This window comes from Rhinopithecus roxellana, chromosome 15, assembly GCF_007565055.1.
Source record: "Rhinopithecus roxellana isolate Shanxi Qingling chromosome 15, ASM756505v1, whole genome shotgun sequence".
Taxonomy (NCBI): domain Eukaryota; kingdom Metazoa; phylum Chordata; class Mammalia; order Primates; family Cercopithecidae; genus Rhinopithecus; species Rhinopithecus roxellana.
This window is the reverse complement of record NC_044563.1, coordinates 111,398,340-111,419,731: the sequence shown is the minus strand read 5'-3', so window position 1 is coordinate 111,419,731 and position 21,392 is coordinate 111,398,340. Positions and strand designations below refer to the sequence as shown.

The following is a 21,392-nucleotide window of genomic DNA, read 5'->3' as shown; positions in this document are numbered from 1 at the left end:
CTCGAATTCCTGACCTCAGGTGATCTACCTGCCTTGACCTCCCAAAGTGCTGGGAGCCACCGCGCCCGGCCTGGTCCCCGAGTTAATCTACGGCAGGCCGCGGTTCGAACGCCGCTAGTGTGAGCCGCGGGTCGCGTGGTGCCGGCCCAGAGAACCGCTCTCTCCCCGGACACCCCTCGCGTGGCTTCGCGCCCGAGGAAACTTGGATCGCTGGCGCCGCGGGCTACGTTCAGTGGGTGCCAGAGAGACACGTGACCGGCAGCGGGGGCGGGGCCTGCAGTGAGCCCCGCCCCGCCCAGTTAACAGACGGGCGCTCAGTGAGCTGTGAAGCTGTTGGAGGAGTTGGCGTCTGGGGAGCAAGGGCTATGGCCACCGTGCGGGAGAAGGCTGCTGCGCTGAACCTCTCGGCTCTTCACAGCCCTGCGCACAGGCCTCCCGGTAGGTGCCGAGGACTGCCGCCCGGAATGGCGTGGGGCGGGCTGGGGTGCGCGGGCTGGGTCCCGGCGCGGGGCGGGCGGCGTAGGGCGTTCGGCCGCCTGAGCCTGGCAACCGCCGGCTGGGCGAGTCCCGCACAGCTGCGACCACTTGGCCAAAGCCCCCGGCGAGCGGGCGGATCGGGTTCCTCTCTGGCTGGTGGGCTGCAGGCTGCCGACCCCGCCCGCACAACCCAGCTTTTTTCTGTCTACTCAAACTCTCAACTTCACCGCGCATCCGTCTGTGCGCCCGCTAACGTGCCAGGCACGCGCCGTGGAGCCCCGGGATATGCTCCGCGGTGCTACCGGTGACAAGTGTGATATCTGGAATTTGTGTAGTTCTTTGCCCCCCGTCTCAACCACAAACCTTGACTGCACAGTATGGCCAGGGGCCGAGCGCCTCCCTTTCCCACTTTGTTCTCCAGACTGCTAGGAGTCAAGAGTCAGCTTGTCTCCTCAGACTCTTCCTGGGAGGGATGAGAGGTTTATGTGAGTTCTACTGGCAGGAATTTGGCATAAAAGGTATTTATTAACACTCTATGTATAAGCCGTACTTTAGTGAATAGAAGTTTTTGGCTAAAAAAATAGTTACACGAAATTAGGAGAGAAGTTGGCAAATTCTGCCACCGGCTTAATCGTGTCTTTTGGGGGCAGTTGATTTAGGATCCTGGTTTCTTTAAATGTTCAAACACATGAACAGAATCGGATATCACTTCTAAAATGCTGGTTATAGCATATCTACAACTCAGTTAATAGGGGTGAGTCAGATAACTGTTAAGATATTCAGATAACACTTGGCTTTTTTTTCTTTTGGTTAAGTTACAACTTACCCCCTTTCTGGAGCTCCAGTCTGGGATGTTGTAGGAATTGCTTCCCTTTCTGACAAAAGCCTTTCATTTGTAAAAACAACCAGTGAAACTGTGATTCCTTCCTGTGGGTCAAATGGGTGCTTCTCAGTGGCCCCACTCTTGTGTTTGACTTACTAATGCTCCTTTTAATCTTCAAAATGCTAACGACAGATTATGATAGAGAACCATTTTTCACTTGTCCTTTTATAAGAAACTTCATGATATTGACCTTAGTCTGCTCTCATGTAAAGGATCCAGATAAGCACAGGTGGCCACGTTGAGAATGTCTCCTTGATTTACGTTGTGAAGAGAAGACAAATGCTAAGACATTTGGGAATTTAAAACCAAATGATATTGAGAACAGTCTTGAGAAATCTTTTGGGCCCACTTACTCAGTGAAGGAAATTCCCAGATGTCACCTGCTTAAAATAAAAACGTGGTACCCTGTTTTCTCTAATAGCTGAAATACCAATTCTGGAGCTTTGGGCATTTGTAAGCAGGTTCTTAGATGGTGTAAGGAAGTATGTATTCAGAAATTAAGTAGATAGCTATCAAAGGGAAGAGTTGAAGTGCTGGTTATCAGGAGTCAAAGGAAAAAAACCACTGTCCTCGGCACACCAGCTGCAGTGGACAGAGAGGGACCCGCTGCTCTTCTCACTCGTTTTGCTTGCTACCGCTGGAATCCCGACCTGGTAACATTCGTTAGCCTTTCTTTCACCCTTTAGTTGCCTTATCATAGTCCCAGTGAGCAAGGTAATGGGAGCACACGGTTCTTGGTTCTTTGCCATTCTCTTTCTGTGTGTTCTGGCAGGCAGCTTCGTACTTTTGTTTCTCCACCGATTAGTAACTCTCCCTTACCTTAAAGGGGCTGTAATGACCAGTGACCTGATTTACGTACAAGAAATGAGATCTATATGCCAGTCTTAAGCGAGTACGTCAAAAACACTTGTCTTTTAATATGACAAACAAGAAAGTAGTCTGTTATCCTGTTATCCCTTTATACTGTAACCTAATTCTTTGAGTTTGCCTGGTATCACTTTTCCGGGGAGCTCAAAGTACTTCCCATATGCTGTCTCATTAATCTGTGTGAATTAAAGCAGGGACCAATGTCTGCTTTTGCTGATAATTCTCGTAGATATTTTAAATTTTTTGTGTTGGTAGACACTTCTTTTACCTACCTGCACCCTTTTTTTCAGAGGCAATCACAGTCTTCAGCATGACACCTCTAATGCCAACTAGCAGGAAAATAAACTTTGGACTACCAGAACCAATATCCAGTAAAAGTGTTGTAATGTTGGGATCATAGTATAGAAAATTTTTCCACTCAGTCACAACTGTCCAGTTTTAACACCATAAGCACAATTCTCTTTACATTTATTAATAGTTTCATGAGGTTTTGGTTACTATCCAACAAATGTCCTTTTTCTTTGTTGTCTTGACAATTCTTTGAGTAATATTTTAAAACCTCGTTTGAAAAAATCTGTCTTAAAATTCTCTTAAATCCTACATGGTTTAGGATTTATAGATGTGTTATTTTCTGATGAAAAGTTAAATCTTCTGGTATGTGTCACATTTGGTCTTCTCATCTCCTGGTGGCCTTTATGTGGTTGAATACTATTCAGAGCTTGACATCATCCAGGTAGTAGGAGTAAATAAAAGGTAAACTCCTAAGGTTGGGGACTGTGTCCTCTGAGTTCAGAGGAAGGAAGAGGAAGAAAGATACCTCCCTTTTCTTTCTACTTTTAAAATAAACTTAAAATTTTAGAATAGATTCACTAAATAGTATAGTCCATTTGTCATAATTAATGTCATAATTAATGAACCAATATTGATACATATAATTATTAACTGAAGGTTCCACACTTAGATTCCCTTGGTGTTTGCCTAATGTTCTCTTCTAGGATCCCATCCAAGATACTGTATTACATTGAGTTGTCATGCAATGAGTCTTCTAGACTGTGACAGTTTCCTCCTTTTGTTTTTAGTGATATAATTTCTGGGCATTTTGTGAGACACATTAACATATTGTCTCATGATCCTCGCAATGAGTAGAGAAGTGGAGTTAGCTCTGTTTTGCAACAGAAAAGTTAGGCAGTTTGCTCAGGATTGTGTTATTACTAAATGAGGGACCCAACAATGGAACTCAGGTCCCTGGGACTGCAGAGTCCATACTGGTCTAACTCTTTGTAGTCACAGCACCTAGCACTGTGTCTGCTGCGTTAGCACAAGTTTCCATGTCTGAACAGTATTCAGTCAACCCAAGGTTTCTTAACCTTGGCACTACTGATGTTTTCTTTGTTGTGGGGGCTGTCTGTGCATTGTAGGATGTTTAGTAGCATCCCTCTATCCACTAGATACCAGCAATACCCACACTCATTGTGATAATCAAAAATGTCTCCAGACATGTCCTGTGGGGGGTATAATCACCCACTGAGAACCACTGGGTTAACCTTTCTTTAAAAATTTTTTTTATGAATGGGGTGTAGTGGCTCACACCTGTAATGCTAGCACTTTGGGAGGTTGAGGCAGGTGGATCATTCGAGGCCAAGAGTTTGAGACCAGCCTGGCCAATGCGACGAAACCCTATTTCTGCTAAAAAAAAAAAATCCAAAAATTATCTGGGTGTAGTGGCGCACACCTGTAATCCCAGCTACTTGGGAGGTTGAGGCAGGAGAATCACTTGAACCCAGGAGGCAGAGGTTGTGGTGAGCCAAGATCACACCACTGCACTCCAGCCTGGATGACAAAGTAATCCTCTGTCTCAAAAAAAAAAAAAAAAAAGGAAAAAAAATTAAGTTTTTTTAGTAGTTAGCAATAATTAGCAACTAACAAATATTGATAACCAATTGTATTATATTGAGGCAATCTGTAAGGCAATTAAATAATTAAAACCTCTGTAAACTGTTAGGAAATCTGAAAGAAATCGGGCAGTAGCTCACCATCTCTTAAAAGTTTTATGGAGAAACATCAGCTGTCTGGATTCAGTTCCTTTTTTTTTTTTTTTTTAAGTCCAGTCTAAAGACCAAGAATGAAAACAAAATTGTTGTATGTTCATTAAGAGGTAGTGTGTTTTAGTAATTCTGTGTGTATGTTTACCTTACACTGAGATCCAATTTTATAATGTGTATATTGATCTACTTCTAAAGACTTAATATAATCTTACTATTAGAAGTGATTATACAATTGTTTTCCCTTTAAATAGGTTTTCACAGTAGGCTGGGGTTGCTGACAAGGTGGATTATGGTTGATGCTGATTATCCCTAATTTTTGGGTAAATGTAATTTCTTGACATTTTTAGGGAATTATTGTAACTTGATTATTTAGTGTGAATTCTTAGAAGCGAGGATGATTATTACTGAAGTTTTACTGTTGGTAAATTTTTTTATGGTAGAGTTCAAATACATGTGAAGGGCAGCTTTTGAAAAATAGTTATTGTTTTCAAGCAAATAAGGATGAGTCTGCTTGAAAAATGAAGGTTAACTGGCCTAGGTTTATATAGTGCTTAAGACTATGTGTTATAGGCTAGATAATTAAATTATTTCTGAACCTCATTAGGCAACCTTCCAAAAGGGTTTGTATCTGGTGCGGTCACATTTGTCCGAATGCTTCCTTTCTTGCCTATAGATCTGCCATATTTGGTGTTCAGTGTCCTTATCTAAATGGAGGAGATATAGTTTCAGTCTTTACATTCCTATAATCAGTTTTTTTTTTTTTTTTTTTTTTTTTTTTTTTTGAGGCAGAGTCTCACTCTGTCGCCGGGGCTGGAGTGCAGTGGCCAGATCTCAGCTCACTGCAAGCTCCGCCTCCCGGGTTTACGCCATTCTCCTGCCTCAGCCTCCCGAGTAGCTGGGACCACAGGCGCCCGCCACTTCGCCCGGCTAGTTTTTGTATTTTTAGTAGAGACAGGGTTTCACCGTGTTAGCCAGGATGGTCTCGATCTCCTGACCTCGTGATCCGCCCGTCTCGGCCTCCCAAAGTGCTGGGATTACAGGCTTGAGCCACCGCGCCCGGCCCCTATAATCAGTTTATTTAAAGACAGGATCTCACTTTGTCACCCAGGCTGGAGTACAATGGTGCAATCATAGTCCATTGTAATCTTGAACTCCTGGCCTCAAGCAATCTTCCCGCGGTGGCCTTCCAAAGTCCTGGGATCAGAGGCATGAACCACTGTGCCTGGCCTGGCAGCTTAGACCTGAAACTAACCTAAAATACTGTGTTCAACTATTTTATCCATAGATGAAGAAACCTACTTACAGAGATTGTCTCTTATCCAGAGTTTTTACAGCTGATCTCTAAACTCTTTGATTCCATTTGTCCCATGATGCTTTTAGAAAATGTTTGACCAGGCTGGGCATGGTGGCTCACACCTGTAATCCCAGCACTTTGGGAGGCTGAGGTGGGTCGATCACGAGGTCGGGAGTTCGAGACCATCCTAGCCAACATGGTGAAACCCTGTCGCTACTAAAAATACAAAAAAAAATTAGCTGGACGTGGTGGTAGGTGCCTGTAATCCTAGCTACTCAGGAGGCTGAGGCAGGAAAATCACTTGAACCAGGGAGTTGGAGGTTGCAGTGAGCCGAGATCTTGCCACTGCACTCCAGTCTGGTGACAGAGTGAGACACCATCTCAAAAGAAAAAGAAAAAAAAGAAAATGCTTGACAAAATGTAAGGAAGCATCAAGATGTAGATAGTGATGGATTTCAAAAGGTTGTTTAGCTCATATGAAAGTGAGGTTTGAGGACAAACTGAACCCTTACTTCTGATTGCAAGACTTAAAAAACTTTCATTGTCTATTTCTGGTTTCTTAAATCCTGTTTAGAAATCACAGTAAGTCATCTTACTGGGCCATGATCTGCTATACCAATATTCATTTCAGCTTTTAGATGATGATAAATAAGTTTCAAACCAGTATGTGGGGGATATGTGTTCAACTGGTGAAGTAAGCATTTAAAAAAGCCGGTTATCCTGGTATGAGTTTTGGCACATTTACTTGTCAAGTCCAGGGTACGTTGTGTATGAAAGCATCTGTATGAACATGAGCTAGTCTGGGTCTGTAGGTGGTGGTGCTTGAAGGGAAATTCCCCAGGATGCAATGGTTGGGAATTGATGGTCAGTGAGAACAGAGGGGACCTGTGAGGGCTGTATTGTATCATGCCTGGAGCACTCTGGAAGCCTCTGTGGTTCACAGGTGCCTACTATCCTGCTCTAACCCGTTCTTTAATCTTTTATACAGTGTTATTTAACCTGCAAAACCTCCTGATTTCCCACAAGTTAATATGGAGAAATTTATTCTTTACCTCTTAATTCTTCTGTGAAGATTAGCCATTTCTACTCATTGAGGCCAACTACATTGCCCTCTTCAGCTGTCTTATTGATCTGTAATTAATAAGTGACTCAGCCTTATCATTTAGGATTTGTATACTAACCTACTTGTAGCTCAAGTGTTATGACTTATGTGTTTCATCTTTTTATTATAACTAGTCCAAAAGTCTGTCTCATTGGTTCTTAAAAGGCAGTCTGATCGAAGAATGAATCTTGCATGTCTTCCTTTTCCTGTCTTACCCTGTGTACTATGGTAGTATTTATTACAGAATTTATGATATCCTGCCTTATTTTAAGAGTAGTGACTACTGTTTTTAAATAGCTTGATTAAGGGTTCTTAGAGTTTGTTTTATCTCTTGGCTCTCTTAAAGCTGTTTCACTTAATCCAAGTTTCCAGCGAAAGGTCAATGCTTAAACGACTTATCTGGTGGCTGACTTTTCATATATTTATATTTAAGTACTAGGAAAAACTAGTATGTATTTATTAGCTGTGTAACTGAGGGCAGGTTTAACTCACGGAGCCTCAATTTCCTCAAAATAGGATTATTTATAATCATTTCGCAGAGAAGCTTATCAGAATTAAATGCGAGAAGACAGAGCCTGTCATAGTGTAAATACTCAAATGTTAGCTATTAATAATAAAGATTTGAAAAGTTAAGCAGAGATTGCTTATTTAAATCTTACTTATAATCTCTGGTATTTTAGGAAGTTAAGAATATTAGTCGCTCACAATGTTTAGGCATTGTGGCTGGAAACAGTACAACTACTCCTGAGTTCTGGATACCAGGAATGACCTGGACTTACTTTGAGATTCCATCAGATGCCTCATTCTTGTTCTGTTCAACAGACTAAATACTGTACTAAGAGTAAGTCTGATTACAGCTTGGTTTATTTAGTCAGTTCTCGATAATTCAGTTCCTGAAACAGCTCACATTATATTTGGAAGACTGGCAACAATTACTTCCATCTTTGTTTAGTACTGGCTTGTGAAATATCTTCAAATTTAAAATACAATTTTGACAATTAAAAACAATCTTGCTCACTTTGTGAGGCCGAGGCGGGAGGTTCACGAGGTCAGGAGATTGAGACTATCCTGGCTAATATGGTGAAACCCCGTCTCTACTGAAAAAAATACAAAAAATTAGCCGGGCATGGTGGTGGGCACCTGTAGTCCCAGCTACTCGGGAGGCTGAGGCAGGAGAATGGCGTGAGCCCAGGAGGCGGAGCTTGCAGTGAGCCAAGATCACGCCACTGCACTCCAGCCTGGGCGACGAGCAAGTAGGTGGTAAATTACCCATCTACTTTTGGTATTAGAAATATACAAATAAACAATAAAGGGCTGTGTGTTTGTGTATATGCTATTAATTTTCACTATAAAGATGTTTAGGCCGGGCGCGGTGGCTCAAGCCTGTAATCCCAGCACTTTGGGAGGCTGAGACGGGCGGATCACGAGGTCAGGAGATCGAGACCATCCTGGCTAACACGGTGAAACCCCGTCTCTACTAAAAAATACAAAAAACTAGCCGGGCGAGGTGGCGGGCGCCTGTAGTCCCAGCTACTCAGGAGGCTGAGGCAGGAGAATGGCTTGAACCCGGGAGGCGGAGGTTGCAGTGAGCTGAGATCGCGCCACTGCACTCCAGCCTGGGCGACAGAGCAAGACTCCGTCTCAAAAAAAAAAAAAAAAAGATGTTTAAATCGCTAGTAGCTACAGAATTATGCTACGAGTGAAATCAGTGTAGTGGTTCAGTGTACTCCTTGTATTTATTGCAACATAAGGGATGAATTTCAAATGACCCACTTATAATTTATGGCTCTAGTGCACTAAGAGGAGTTGTTTGTTTGTTTATTAGAGGGAGTCTTCCTTTGTTGTCCAGGCTGAAGTGCAGTGGCACTGTCTCAGCTCACTGCAACCTCTGTCTCCCAGCTTCAAGCAATTCTCTGTCTCAGCCTCCTGAGTAGCTGGAATTACAGGTGCCTGACACCATGCCTGGCCAATTTTTGTATTTTTAGTAGAGAGGACGTTTCACTATCTTCGGCAGGCTGTAAAGGAGTTTTAATAATGTCCTTCAGGAGCTTATCTTATGCTTTCATCATCTTACACATTCTATTTTGCCTAAAAAAGTAGGAAGATAATTTCAAGTAGCAATTTCTTTAATTATAATTTCCTTTTTTCCTTACCATTGTACTCATGCATATGCTTTTCCTTTTTAGAGTATCTTAAAGGAAGTAATAACTTCAACCTCTCCGCCAAAATATCGTAAAAATAAAGGAAGTAACATACTTAACATAAATGGGGCTTAAATTAGGACTGCTGAGTTTTCAGAGAATCACTAAAAAGTGTAACATGTTAAAGGGGAGGGAGAGAAGAACTCTTATGAAAGGAAAAAAGGGAGAGAGCCAGCCAGCCACCAAGTGGGTGATTCGCTACAATCCATTCCATCAGTTTTCAAAAGCCCAAGACCTGATTTCTTTCCTATTGATTTCCAAATATCTGCTAATTACAATGAGGAAAAATATAGGATATTTTTGAAAGTTTGTTTTTCTCCTTTTGTGTTTGGCAAAAATCTTGCTTTACTTCTGTGCATACTGTCTTTGCAATAGGTCATAAGCTCCTATAGGGTAGGAACCAAATTGTTATTTTACCCTGCATACAAAGTGTTTAACTCATAAGCCTGCATCATAGGAGGCTTTAAAAATATTAGTTTATTCCTGCAATGATTGTGTGTGTGTGTGTGTGTGTGTGTGTGTGTGTACACAGTCATGCATAGTGTAATGACGGGGATATGTACTGAGAAATGTATTGTCAGGTGATTTCATTGTTGTGCAAACATCATAGAGTGTAGTTCCACAAACCTTGATGGTATAGCCTGCTACACACCTAGGCTATGTGGGATAGCCTGTTGCTCCTAGGCCACAAACATGCAGAGCTGTACTGAATGCTGTAAGCAATTGTAACACAATGATAAGTACTTGTGTATCTAAACATAGAAAAGGTACAGCAAGAGCTAGGAATAGGGATTTTTAAGTTCCATTGTAATTGTATAGGACTACTGTTATATGTGGTCCATTGTTGACAGAAATGTTTTGTGGTGCATGACTGTGTGTGTGTGTATGACTCATAAGTACTTCAAAGTCATATAAAACATGAGCCAAGTCCCAGTACTACCTCTTTCAATATAATATCTGGAAGTGCTACGTAACCTCTGTGACTCTGTTTTCCATCTCTCAAATGGAAACGATACCTACCTCATAGGTTGCTATTGAAGATTAGATAATTTACATAAGGCATGTAATAGAATTCTTGTACATAACTGGTAACTGCCACAAGGTCCTACTTGATGTGTCCTCCTAACTCCCAGTCTCAAACGCCAGCCCCTCTCCCTTCTTGATCTAACTTCCTGTTCTTCTCTCCCTCCCCACACCACTCTGGCTGTACTGACCTCCCTCCTATCCTCCCAGAGCACACTCCCACCTCAGGTATGTGCTCTTTCCCCAGATGTCTGCACAGCTTGCTTCTTGGTTTTACTTGAGTTTCTGCTCAGGTATAACCTTATCACACAGGTCTTTCCTGACATCCCATTTAAAGTAGCATTCCTTATCTTATCCAGCTTTATTTTTCTTCTCAGCACTGATCTAACACGTATGGATTGTCTTCCTACAAAGTCTTAAGTTCCTGGGAACAGGGATCTTATTTTGCTTACTGTTGTATCTTAGCATATAGAACAGTATTTGGCATATAATAAGTACCATATTTTTTAATGAATTGCTATTAAAGCAGTATTTCAATAAGCTACCCTCATAGTTGCTCCTTATCAATAACTTTGGAAATTACCACATTTTTGCCTAAGGATTGCTTAGACCTTATTACAAATGAACAAGGTACCAAATCCCAGTTTCTCTATGATTTTTCTCCTAGGTTTCAGTGTAGCTCAGCAGCCATTTGGAGCCACGTATGTGTGGAGCAGCATCATAAACACTCTTCAAACACAAGTGGAAGTGAAAAAACGAAGGCACCGTTTAAAACGGCACAATGACTGCTTTGTTGGTTCAGAAGCTGTGGATGTCATTTTTTCTCACCTAATTCAGAATAAGTATTTTGGTGATGTAGATATTCCTCGGGCCAAAGTGGTGAGAGTGTGTCAAGCACTTATGGACTACAAAGTATTTGAAGCAATTCCAACCAAAGTCTTTGGAAAAGACAAAAAACCTACATTTGAAGATAGTAGTTGCAGCCTTTATAGATTCACCACAATACCTAACCAAGACAGTCAGTTAGGCAAAGAGAACAAACTATGTTCACCTTCCAGGTTGGTATACAATATTAGATTATCACGGGGATATTCACAGGATTTTGTCTACCTTTTTATGAGATGCCAACTGGCTTTATGTTACCTTTTTGGCAGTAAATGTGGCTAAAATATGGGTCTGTGGGTAAATTTGATAAAGTGCGATGAAATTTTGTTAACTTTATTGGGTATCTCCTAGTCATATTTTATATTTAGCAGAAGCAGTCAACAACACTTTGATTTTCCTGCTTCAGGTTATAGTTACAGTGTAAAAAATGTTTTCATACCACTTGGTATGAGAACATAGCGAAGGCAGGCAGAGAAACCCAGATTGAGGTGGGAGAGAAGAAGGAATCATTTAAAGGGAAACTGGGGAGACAGAATTGTGGAATCCAGTGATTGAAATGGATGTGGGTGATAATGCATAATAAACTTATAGCTATTTGTCATGAAGTAAGCCAACTTTACCTTTTCCACTTTGTTACCCTCAGCTAAACTGTGCAGTGGTGACACAGAGGTATAATTGAAGCTCTTATAATTCAGATCTGACGAGGCAGGGTCTTACTCTCTCACCTAGACTGGAGTGCAGTGGTGTGATCTCAGCTCACTGCATCGTCTGCCTCTTGGGCTCAAGCAACCCTCCCACCCTGGCCTCCCAGTAGCTGGGACTACAGGCATACACCACCATGCCCAGCTAATTCTTTTTCTTTTCTTTTTCTGTGGAGACAGAATCCCATTATGGTTCGAGACCAGGCTAGTCTGAAACTCCTGGGCTCAAGTGATCCTCCCATCTTGGCCTCCTAAAATGTTGGAATAATTAGAAGCATAAGCCACTGCGCCTGGCCCATTTTTACATGTTTTAACCCAATCTAAAACATGATAAAATGTACCTCTTTGTGTAGAAAGGAAACATGAGGATAAAGTAAGGCACAGTCAACACTTTCAGATGCAGGTCCACACACTTTATGTGAAATCTTTGGGACTGGATGCATTTAGGAATTTGGAACTTTGGAGCATTCAGAAAAGTTATGTTGTACATATATATGGTTCAACATCCCTAGAGGCATCTGGAACAGCATCTGGTAATCAAGCATTATGATATTTCTGTGGTAAACAAAAGAATATACTACCGGGATAAATTAAAGCTATTATAGTCTCGGGACAGGTTTTGTCACTATATGAGCTCTAAATAAACCTTTGATTTTCAAAGCTTTTTGGGTTTTAGAATTGCAGGTAAAGGGCTGTGGATCTGTATTTAGAAATTCTTTGGTGGAGAGTGTAAGCACTCTCCACCAAAGAATGCCCCACAAAGAGATAACTGATAAAACCAGTACGCATAATGAAGTTCAGTTATGTTTGATTGCATTATTAAACTGGCGACTAAGATTTTATTCATTGAATCACTTAAATCTAAGAAAATGTTCAAAGGAGAACAGAATATGCTTGAGAAAGAAGGTGGGTGTTTTTATAATTTATTCTACTCTTAGAATTTGGAGTTGTGTTTTTGCTCTGAAATGCATAACTCTGTAGAAAACTCTTAGCTCTCAAATACTAAAATATTTCTGTGGGCTTAGTAAATGTTCATTTCTGAAATAAATTCATTTTAGGTATGCAGATGCATTATTTAAGTCATCCGATATCAAATCAGCCAGTTTAGAGGACCTGTGGGAAAATCTGAGTTTAAAGCCTGCCAACTCCCCTCATGTAAATATCTCTGCAACCTTGTCTCCACAAGGTAAGCTAAAGATGAAGCAAAGTAAGAAGTAGAAGACTAACTTCAAAGTTATTTAAAATTTTTAGATCTTAACCTTTATTAGATTTTACATATTCAAAGTACAGAGAAAGAGTGCACTATGTATTAAAGCTGTTTATGTTAAATTTTAACAGAAGTCTATTATCTTTAACAAATAGATCAGTGTTAGAACTCTTGAACACTGACTTTTGTCCGATCAGCTGGCAAAGGTTCAGTTCTGAGATGTTTTGCATGCAGATTTGTATTGAAAATATGCTCTCAGATATTTCTTTTCCTAAGATTTTATTAGGCCAAATAAAATTTGAAAATTACATTAAAACGTTAACAGAATTCTTCGGTTCTTCTGTGTCTGTGGCAATGGAATATAGTTTAATGACTTTAATTTCCACCTTTCCCCCATTCCAGTCGTGGAAACCCTGAGTGGAATAATCTGCAGCCAATAGTTTCAAACAAGTTTTTAGCTTGAATGAATCATTCTTTCTTCCAAAGTCCTTATTAACATGTTACATGACTTGATCTCTTATCTCTGACAGATTGGTTTTTACAGTACAAAGAATGAAAAGAATTCCTGTTGTCCAAAGCCTATTCTCCTACACTCTAAACAAATCTTGGATTGTTTTACTTTGTTATAAGAAAGCACTTCGTAAGGTTGACTTTTTCTTTCTTTTTGGCCACAAATTTACTAGCTTAGACCTGCTTAGAAAAATATTATCGTGAGCATATAGAAACTGTTAATTGTTACTTTTCACCTTGTCGTTTTTCCTGTGTAGTTATTAATGAAGTGTGGCAAGAAGAAACAATTGGGCGTCTACTACAACTTGTAGATCTTCCACTTCTTGACTCCTTATTGAAACAGCAAGAGGCTACTGTACCTAAAGTTCCTCAATCTAAGAGGCAGTCCGACATGATCAACAGCAGTAACTATCTGGATCGAGGGATTCTCAAGGCTTATAGTGACTCTCAGTATGTGGAAATACATATAATAATTTGAGTGTGTTTGTAGGTAGATTGAGATAATGGTTTTAAGATAATCTGTTCTATTCTTTTTTCTGTAGGATTAGATATGCATTGTTAGTTAATATTATCAGTATTTGAGAATGTGAAGAACAAAATGACATTAGTCAAAATTAGAAAAAGATTTGTTTTATTTTTCATATTCATTTTTGTTTCACATGTAACTTGTACATTAAGTGAAAAAAATGATTATGCTTTAGCTTCTTATCTTTGTTAAAATGTAGAGCTGTCTGAACTCTTAAGATTCCTCAAAGGGACCTGGTAAAAACAGATTTGACAGATTCTTGAGATCCTTTGATCACGTATCTAGAATGTCTGTTACATATGTATTTAGTTAACTAGTTGTATTAAAGAAATACAATAAGGTGGGGTGTGGTGGCCCACGCCTGTAATCCCAGCACTTTGGGAGGCCGAGGTGGTTGGATCACTTGAGGTCAAGAGTTCGAGACCAGCCTGGCCAACATGGTAAAACCCTGACTCTACTAAAAATACAAAAATTAGCCAGGCATGGTGGCACATAATCCCAGCTACTTGGGAGGCTGAGGCAGGAAAATAACTTGAACTTGGGAGGCGGAGGTTGCAGTGAGCCGAGATCATGCTGCTGCATTCCAGCCTGGGTGACAGATTGAGACTCTGTCTCAGAAAAAACAAAACAATGAAAGTAACTCTCTCATTCCAGTTACTACTCTCTTGAATGTAAATCCTAAGGTTTGAAGGCTTAACTTTAGATGCTGAGGGAATTAAGACTTTTTTTCCTTAAGGAAGAGTTCTGCATTACTCATAACTTTGAGGCTCTTCTATAAAAATTATTGAAGGTTAAAATAAGTTACTGGATTTTTCTAGCTTAATTTTTTATTATTTTGCCTTAGCAGATAGTGTTCCAGTCTAGTTAAGGGGATGAAAATGTTTGAAAGGAATACAATTACATTTTCAGTACTTCACTAATTCTACCTTCCAAAGAACTATTAATACTATAAACAGTTGAATGCCAAAAGGCAGCTTAAAGCTTATATGAAAAAGTTAATCCCAACATATGTGTTACTGAATTCTGCAGATAGAACACATTTCTATAACCTAAAGGAACATGTGAAACATTTTTTTTTTTTTTTGAGACGGAGTCTCGCTCTGTCGCTCGGGTGGGAGTGCAGTGGCCGGATCTCAGCTCACTGCAAGCTCCGCCTCCCGGGTTTACGCCATTCTCCTGCCTCAGCCTCCCCAGTAGCTGGGACTACAGGCGCCTGCCACCTCGCCCGGCTAGATTTTTGTATTTTTTTAGTAGAGACGGGGTTTCACCGTGTTAGCCAGGATGGTCTCGATCTCCTGACCTCGTGATCTGCCCATCTCGGCCTCCCAAAGTGCTGGGATTACAGGCTTGAGCCACCGCGTCTGGCCGAAACATTTTGTAATTACTAAATTCTTTTTTTTTTTTGAGATAGAGTCTCTCTCTGTCACCCAGGCTGGAGTGCAGTGGCATGATCTCAGCTCACTGCAACCTCCGCCTCCCGGGTTCAAGCGATTCTTCTGCCTCAGCCTCCCAAATAGCTGGAACTACAGGTGTGCACCACCACGCCTGGCTGATTTTTGTATTTTTAGTAGAGATGGGGGTTTTACCATATTGGCCAGGCTGGTCTTGAACTCCCGACCTTGTGATCTGCCCACGTTGGCCTCCCAAAGTGCTGGGATTATAGGCATGAGCCACTGCATCCGGCCTTGTAATTACTAATTTTTATATGCAAAATCAGAATTTGTGCTAGAAGTGACCTTAAAGATCATCTTATATAAAGTTGAAGCTGATGTCAAGAGAGGTGAAATGACCTGCCTGAGATACCTCACCTGGCTGAATTAGTTGTCCTGAGTCCATGGCAGTATGGCAGTAGAGGACATGATTGATTGCTTTTTAACAATAGATAGATAGATAGATAGATAGATAGATAGATAGATAGATAGATAGATAGATAGATAGATATAAAAAATGGAATATTAAAAGTTTGCTACTTTATTTCTTCAAATTAACATTTTTCTGAAGTTACCCAGCAGGATTTTACTGTAGATGATAATTGATATTTAATTATTTGTTGGTTTGTTTTTTGAGATGAGGTTTTGCTCTGTTGCCCAGGCTGGAGTGCAGTGGCACAATCTTGGCTCACTGCAGCCTCTGCCTTCTGGGTTCAAACAATTATCCCACCTCAGCCTCCCGAGTGTCTTGGATGACAGGGGCACACCACCACGCCCAGCTAATTTTTGCATTTTTAGTAGAGACAGGATTTCATCATGTTGGCCTGGCTCGTCTCGAACTCCTGACCTCATGTGATCCACCTGGCTCGGCCTCCCAAAGTGCTGGGATTACAGGCGTGAGCCACCGCGCCAGGCCTGATGTGTAATCATTTTGAAACGTTTCTTCCTTTTTTCTGTCCTAGCTAAAGGGAGAGCTAATAGATCATAGACAGAGCTCTGAAGTAAGCAACACTGTGTTGGAGAAATACTGGCCCAGAACTCAGATCTGGGATCTAGTCCTGCCTGAGGCCTGAGCAAGTAACTTGGAGTTTCTGGGTCTCCATTGTAAATGTGAAGAGCAAGAGCAGAGTTTTAATTTGTATGCTCTTTTCACCTCTGTATTGTGGTGGAGAGTTTGTTTTCGTGAAAAAGGAAAAAATAAAGGGAAAACATTAAACTGAACTTGTAAATGTGATACATGATCTAGCTATATATTAAAAAGAGCTATACATATCTTTTAAGCTCATGTAGAAATTTATCCTGATGGCATGAAATAGCTAGTGAATCAGGTACCATGTGTATATTTGTTATTCTTTGCCTTTTAAATAATCTTCCCCTCTCCCGTATAGGGAAGATGAGTGGCTCTCTGCAGCAATTGACTGTTTGGAATACCTTCCAGACCAGATGGTGGTGGAAATAAGCAGAAGCTTTCCTGAGCAACCAGACCGAACAGACTTAGTGAAAGAACTTCTGTTTGATGCCATTGGCAGATATTACAGTAGTAGGGAACCTCTGTTAAATCACTTATCTGATGTTCATAATGGAATTGCAGAACTCTTAGGTAAGTAAGATCTAATTGGATACTAGCATTTATCTTTTGGAGGAAACAAGAAAAAGTTAGTTCTCAAACTGAACCAAAATAGTACTACTACAAGCTGGGAGTGGATCTGGATTAATTCATGGAAAGTATGTTTGTTCAAAAACTTCTAGGGGTCATTTGGAAAGAGGCTTTAACAAGCTCTAAAGTTATGCAGAAACTTCTGGCTACCCAGGAGCATAATGCTGCTCTCATTCACCGGAAGCTTAAGCATAAAGCAGCAATTCTCTTCTTTTAGAAGAGTTACCAGCACCACCATTACTCCCCGTTCAGTCTCTTCAAAATGGCAGACTCTCTGCTTTGTCTCTCTACCAATGAGCCGCATAATTTGTTGGAAACAAATTGGAGGTTTCAGAAAATTCCCCCTATTTTTCTCAAGTAAAGTTGGATACATGAGTTTTGTACACATGGTATACTCCCAAATGTACTGAATTAATGAAAATCAGAATGGGATTTTATCCACAAAGCTAAGAGTTAGATTTAATGCCCGAAGATATTATATGACAGGGACTTAGGGTGTGTGTTGCCAATTTGAGAACAAGCTGCCTTTATGGTATCCACCATTCATTGTTAATTCCTACTCTTGCTTTTGCTTTTGGAAATAATTTTGAATAAGTGCACTTTTTAACTCAAACTATAACTTGAGTTTTGTTCCCTTTAATATACTCATATTTGGTCAATTAAAAGCAGTTTTTTCTTTTGGCTAAAGTGAATGGGAAGACGGAAATAGCTTTAGAAGCTACCCAGCTCCTTCTAAAGCTTTTAGATTTCCAAAATAGAGAAGAATTTAGAAGACTGCTGTATTTCATGGCTGTTGCAGCAAATCCTTCTGAGTTTAAATTACAGAAAGAAGTAAGTCTTTCGTTTAACTGTTAGTTGTATTTAATATCCTTAATACTTATAGATTAAGTATTAGATTATTCCATCTTCAGCATCAAGTATGCTGAAATGGATAATAGCTATTAATATTTGATATTCCCTTTTATATTAAACTTGTCTCTTAAATATATACAATTGAATATATTTGTTTTATTTTTATAGAGTGACAACCGAATGGTTGTGAAAAGGATATTCTCGAAAGCTATTGTTGACAATAAAAATTTATCCAAAGGCAAAACAGATCTTCTGGTACTCTTTTTAATGGATCATCAGAAAGATGTTTTTAAGGTAAAATTGTGAAAGTAGTTAAATTGAGCTTATGTAATAGATTACTAGATTAAAATGCATTTGGATAATGTCCCATGTCCCTTCTTTTTCTTAAGATTCCTGGAACTCTACATAAAATTGTAAGTGTTAAGCTTATGGCCATACAGAACGGAAGAGATCCAAATAGAGATGCAGGTAATCTGAGAAATATTGTTTTCATGATCTTCCAAAGACAAATTTCAGGTGTTTTTTGAAAATGTTTTGCTATAAGTAGTTGGACTTTAATTTCAACCAAATTTAAAACATTCTCCTCAGAGTAATTCAGACTAAGCAACTTGACAAGGGTTAGAAAGTCAGCAGTGCTTACCATCTTCAGTGCATATTACAAAATGGGGAAGAAAAACATAAAGACAAGAATATCTTGATTTTTTTTGGTTAAATATGAGGAATTGAGTCATTAACTGAACTTTTTACTTTTAAACTTTAAGGATATATTTACTGCCAGAGAATTGATCAACGTGACTATTCCAACAATACGCAGAAGACAACCAGAGATGAGCTGTTGAATTTACTAAAAACTATTGATGAGGATTCAAAACTTTCTGCCAAAGAGAAGAAAAAATTGCTAGGTCAATTCTATAAGTGTCACCCAGACATCTTTATTGAGCATTTTGGAGACTGAGTTTTTAATGTCTGTATATAAGTTGTGTATTTTAAGAATAAATTATGTATCCTAAATATCCAATCACATTTGTAATCTTGGAAGCTCTAAATATGAAACTGTACTTAATAAAAATTTTTTTCTATAACTTTGTGTGTCAGAAGCTGAGTATTAATCATATGGTGTATCGCTGTTAAGTACTTAAGTGAGTTGATTTATAATTACTGTGCTCAGTGCTTTATAGAACATAATATTTAGATGTTATGACATTGCAGTGTTTGTATAAGAAAGCATTAAACAGTAAAGAAAACGATAATTACATGTTAATAGGAATGGGGTTTGTGTTTTGAAAGGTACTCCCTAAAGATGCAAGATAGAAACTTAGGCTATGATAAAAAGAATTTGCTAATTACCTTAAGTTGTAGACAAATCAGAAATCAGACTATCCTAATGCTTCAAAAACAAAATTTTTAAAGCTTATTGTGGAAAATTTCAAACATATAAAAGTGGAGAAAATAGAGTAATGAACTCTTGCTTGTACCCATTAACTAATAGTGACAACTGCCAACTCATGGACAGTCTTGTTTAATCTATACCCTGACTCATTCCTCACTCACCCCAGCAAATTTCAGATATCATATTTCAGCTATAAAATGTTAGTGTGTATGACAAAAAGGACATTAAAAAAACAACCATGATACCATTGTCATTCACATAAACCTACAACTCCTTAATATCAGGTTTGCAGTTAGTGTTGAAATCTTATGATGATCTCAAATGATTTTGACAGTTTATTCAAATGGAGATTCAAATGTCCATAAATTGCACCTGGTTGATGTGTTTAAGTTTCTCTTCAAAAATCTGTAAGTTCTGGGCCGGGCACAGTGGCTTAAGCCTGTAATCCCAGCACGTTGGGAGTCCGAGGCAGGCGAGTCACGAGGTCAGGAGATCGAGACCATCCTGGCTAACATGGTGAAACCCCATCTCTACTAAAAAAAAAAATACAAAAAATTAGCCAAGCATGGTGGCGGGCGCCTGTAGTCCCAGCTACCTGGAAGCCTGAGACAGGAGAGTGGCGTGAACCCGGGAGGCAGAGCTTGTAGTGAGCCGAGATCATGCCACTGCACTCCAGCCTGGGCGATAGAGCGAGACTCTGTTTCAAAAAACAAAAAATCTGTAAATTCTGTAATCCCAGCACTTTGGGAGGCTGAGGCGGGTGGATCACGAGGTCAGGAGATCGAGACCATCCTGGCTAACATGGTGAAACCCCGTCTTTACTAAAAAAAAAAAAAAATACAAAAAAAATTAGCTGGGGGCCGGGCGCGGTGGCTCAAGCCTGTAATCCCAGCACTTTGGGAGGCCGAGACGGGCGAATCACGAGGTCAGGAGTTCGAGACCATCCTGGCTAACACGGTGAAACCCCGTCTCTATTTAAAAAATACAAAAAGCTAGCCGGGCGAGGTGGCTGGCGCCTGTAGTCCCAGCTACTCGGGAGGCTGAGGCAGGAGAATGGCGTAAACCCGGGAGGTGGAGCTTGCAGTGAGCTGAGATCCGGCCACTGCACTCCAGGCCGGGCGACAGAGCGAGACTCCGTCTCAAAAAAAAAAAAAAAAAAAAAAAAAAAATTAGCTGGGTATGGTGGCAGGCACCTGTAGTCCCAGCTACTTGGGAGGCTGAGGCAGGAGAATGTTGTAAACCTGGGAAGCAGAGCTTGCAGTGAGCTGAGATGCAGCACTGCACTCCATCCTGGGTGATAGAGTCAGACTCCGTCTCAAAAAAAAAAAAAAAAAAAAAAAAAAAAAAAAAAAAAAAACCTGTAAGTTCGGCCACTCGCAGTGGCTCACGCCTGTAATCCTAGCACTTTGGGAGGCTGAGATGGATGGATCACGAGGTCAAGAGATGGAAACCATCCTCGCCAACATGGTGAAAGACCGTCTCTCCTAAAAATACAAAAATTAGTTGGGTGTGGGGGCACGCACCTGTAGTCCCAGCTACTCGGGAGGCTGAGGCAAGAGAATCCCTTGAACCCAGGAGACAGAGGTTGCAGGGAGCCGAGATTGCACCACTGCACTCCAGCCTGGTGACAGAGCAAGACTCTGTCTCAAAAAGTAAGTTCTCCTTTCTCCTTCCACCCTTCTCATCTCTTTGTCTTTTTGTCTGTCTGTGTGTCTGTCTCTGTTGTTAAATAAACTTGGTCAGTTGTTCCTGTGTTTTCCTCAGTCTGAATTTTTCTGATGACAAGTCTGGGCTGTCCTTTATCATGTTCCTTTGTATCCTATAGTTCTCGTAAATTGGGCATTAGAGCTAAAGTTTTTAATACCTTTTTAACCAAGTTAATGATTATGTGGCATGAGTGCACTGTGAAGATATGCAGGTGACCTTTCAACACTAGAAGTTTGAACTGTGCAGGTCCACTTATACTTGGAATTTTTTTTTTTTTTTTGAGGCGTAGTCTCTCTCTGTCGCCCAGGCTGGAGTGCAGTGGCGCAATCTCGGCTCACTGCAAGCTCCGCCTCCCGGGTTCACGCCATTCTCCTGCCTCAGCCTCCCGAGTAGCTGGGACTACAGGCGCCTGCCACCACGCCCGGCTACTTTTTTGTATTCTTAGTAGAGATGGGATTTCACCGTGTTAGCCAGGATGGTCTCGATCTCCTGACCTCGTGATCTGCCCGCCTCAGCCTCCCAAAGTGCTGGGATTACAAGCGTGATCCACCGCGACCGGCCTAACTTGGATTTTTAAAAACAAAAGTTATACAAAGTGTGCCTGCCTCTCCTGCCTCCCCTTCCACCTCCTCCAC

General features: G+C 40.6%; 1 protein-coding gene across 1 annotated transcript; it reads left to right on the top strand.

The window, feature by feature from the left end:
- Positions 1–284: 284 nt before the first annotated feature.
- DEPDC7 (DEP domain containing 7) lies at positions 285–18,742 on the top strand. Its single transcript, XM_010358344.1, has 9 exons — positions 285–438; positions 10,560–10,950; positions 12,537–12,664; positions 13,453–13,645; positions 16,540–16,751; positions 17,497–17,639; positions 17,829–17,954; positions 18,050–18,128; positions 18,422–18,742. Exons 1-9 carry the CDS (start codon positions 366–368, stop codon positions 18,613–18,615), a joined length of 1,539 nt encoding a protein of 512 aa, XP_010356646.1. The 5' UTR covers positions 285–365; the 3' UTR covers positions 18,616–18,742.
- The last annotated feature ends 2,650 nt before the right edge of the window (positions 18,743–21,392 follow it).

Coding starts and splice junctions, on each gene's coding strand:
- DEPDC7 (XM_010358344.1), top strand. CDS start 366: ATGGCCACCGTGCGGGAGAAGGCTGCTGCGCTGAACCTCTCGGCTCTT. Junction 10,951..12,536: donor AAACTATGTTCACCTTCCAG/GTTGGTATACAA, acceptor AATTCATTTTAG/GTATGCAGATGCATTATTTA. Junction 12,665..13,452: donor TGCAACCTTGTCTCCACAAG/GTAAGCTAAAGA, acceptor TTTCCTGTGTAG/TTATTAATGAAGTGTGGCAA.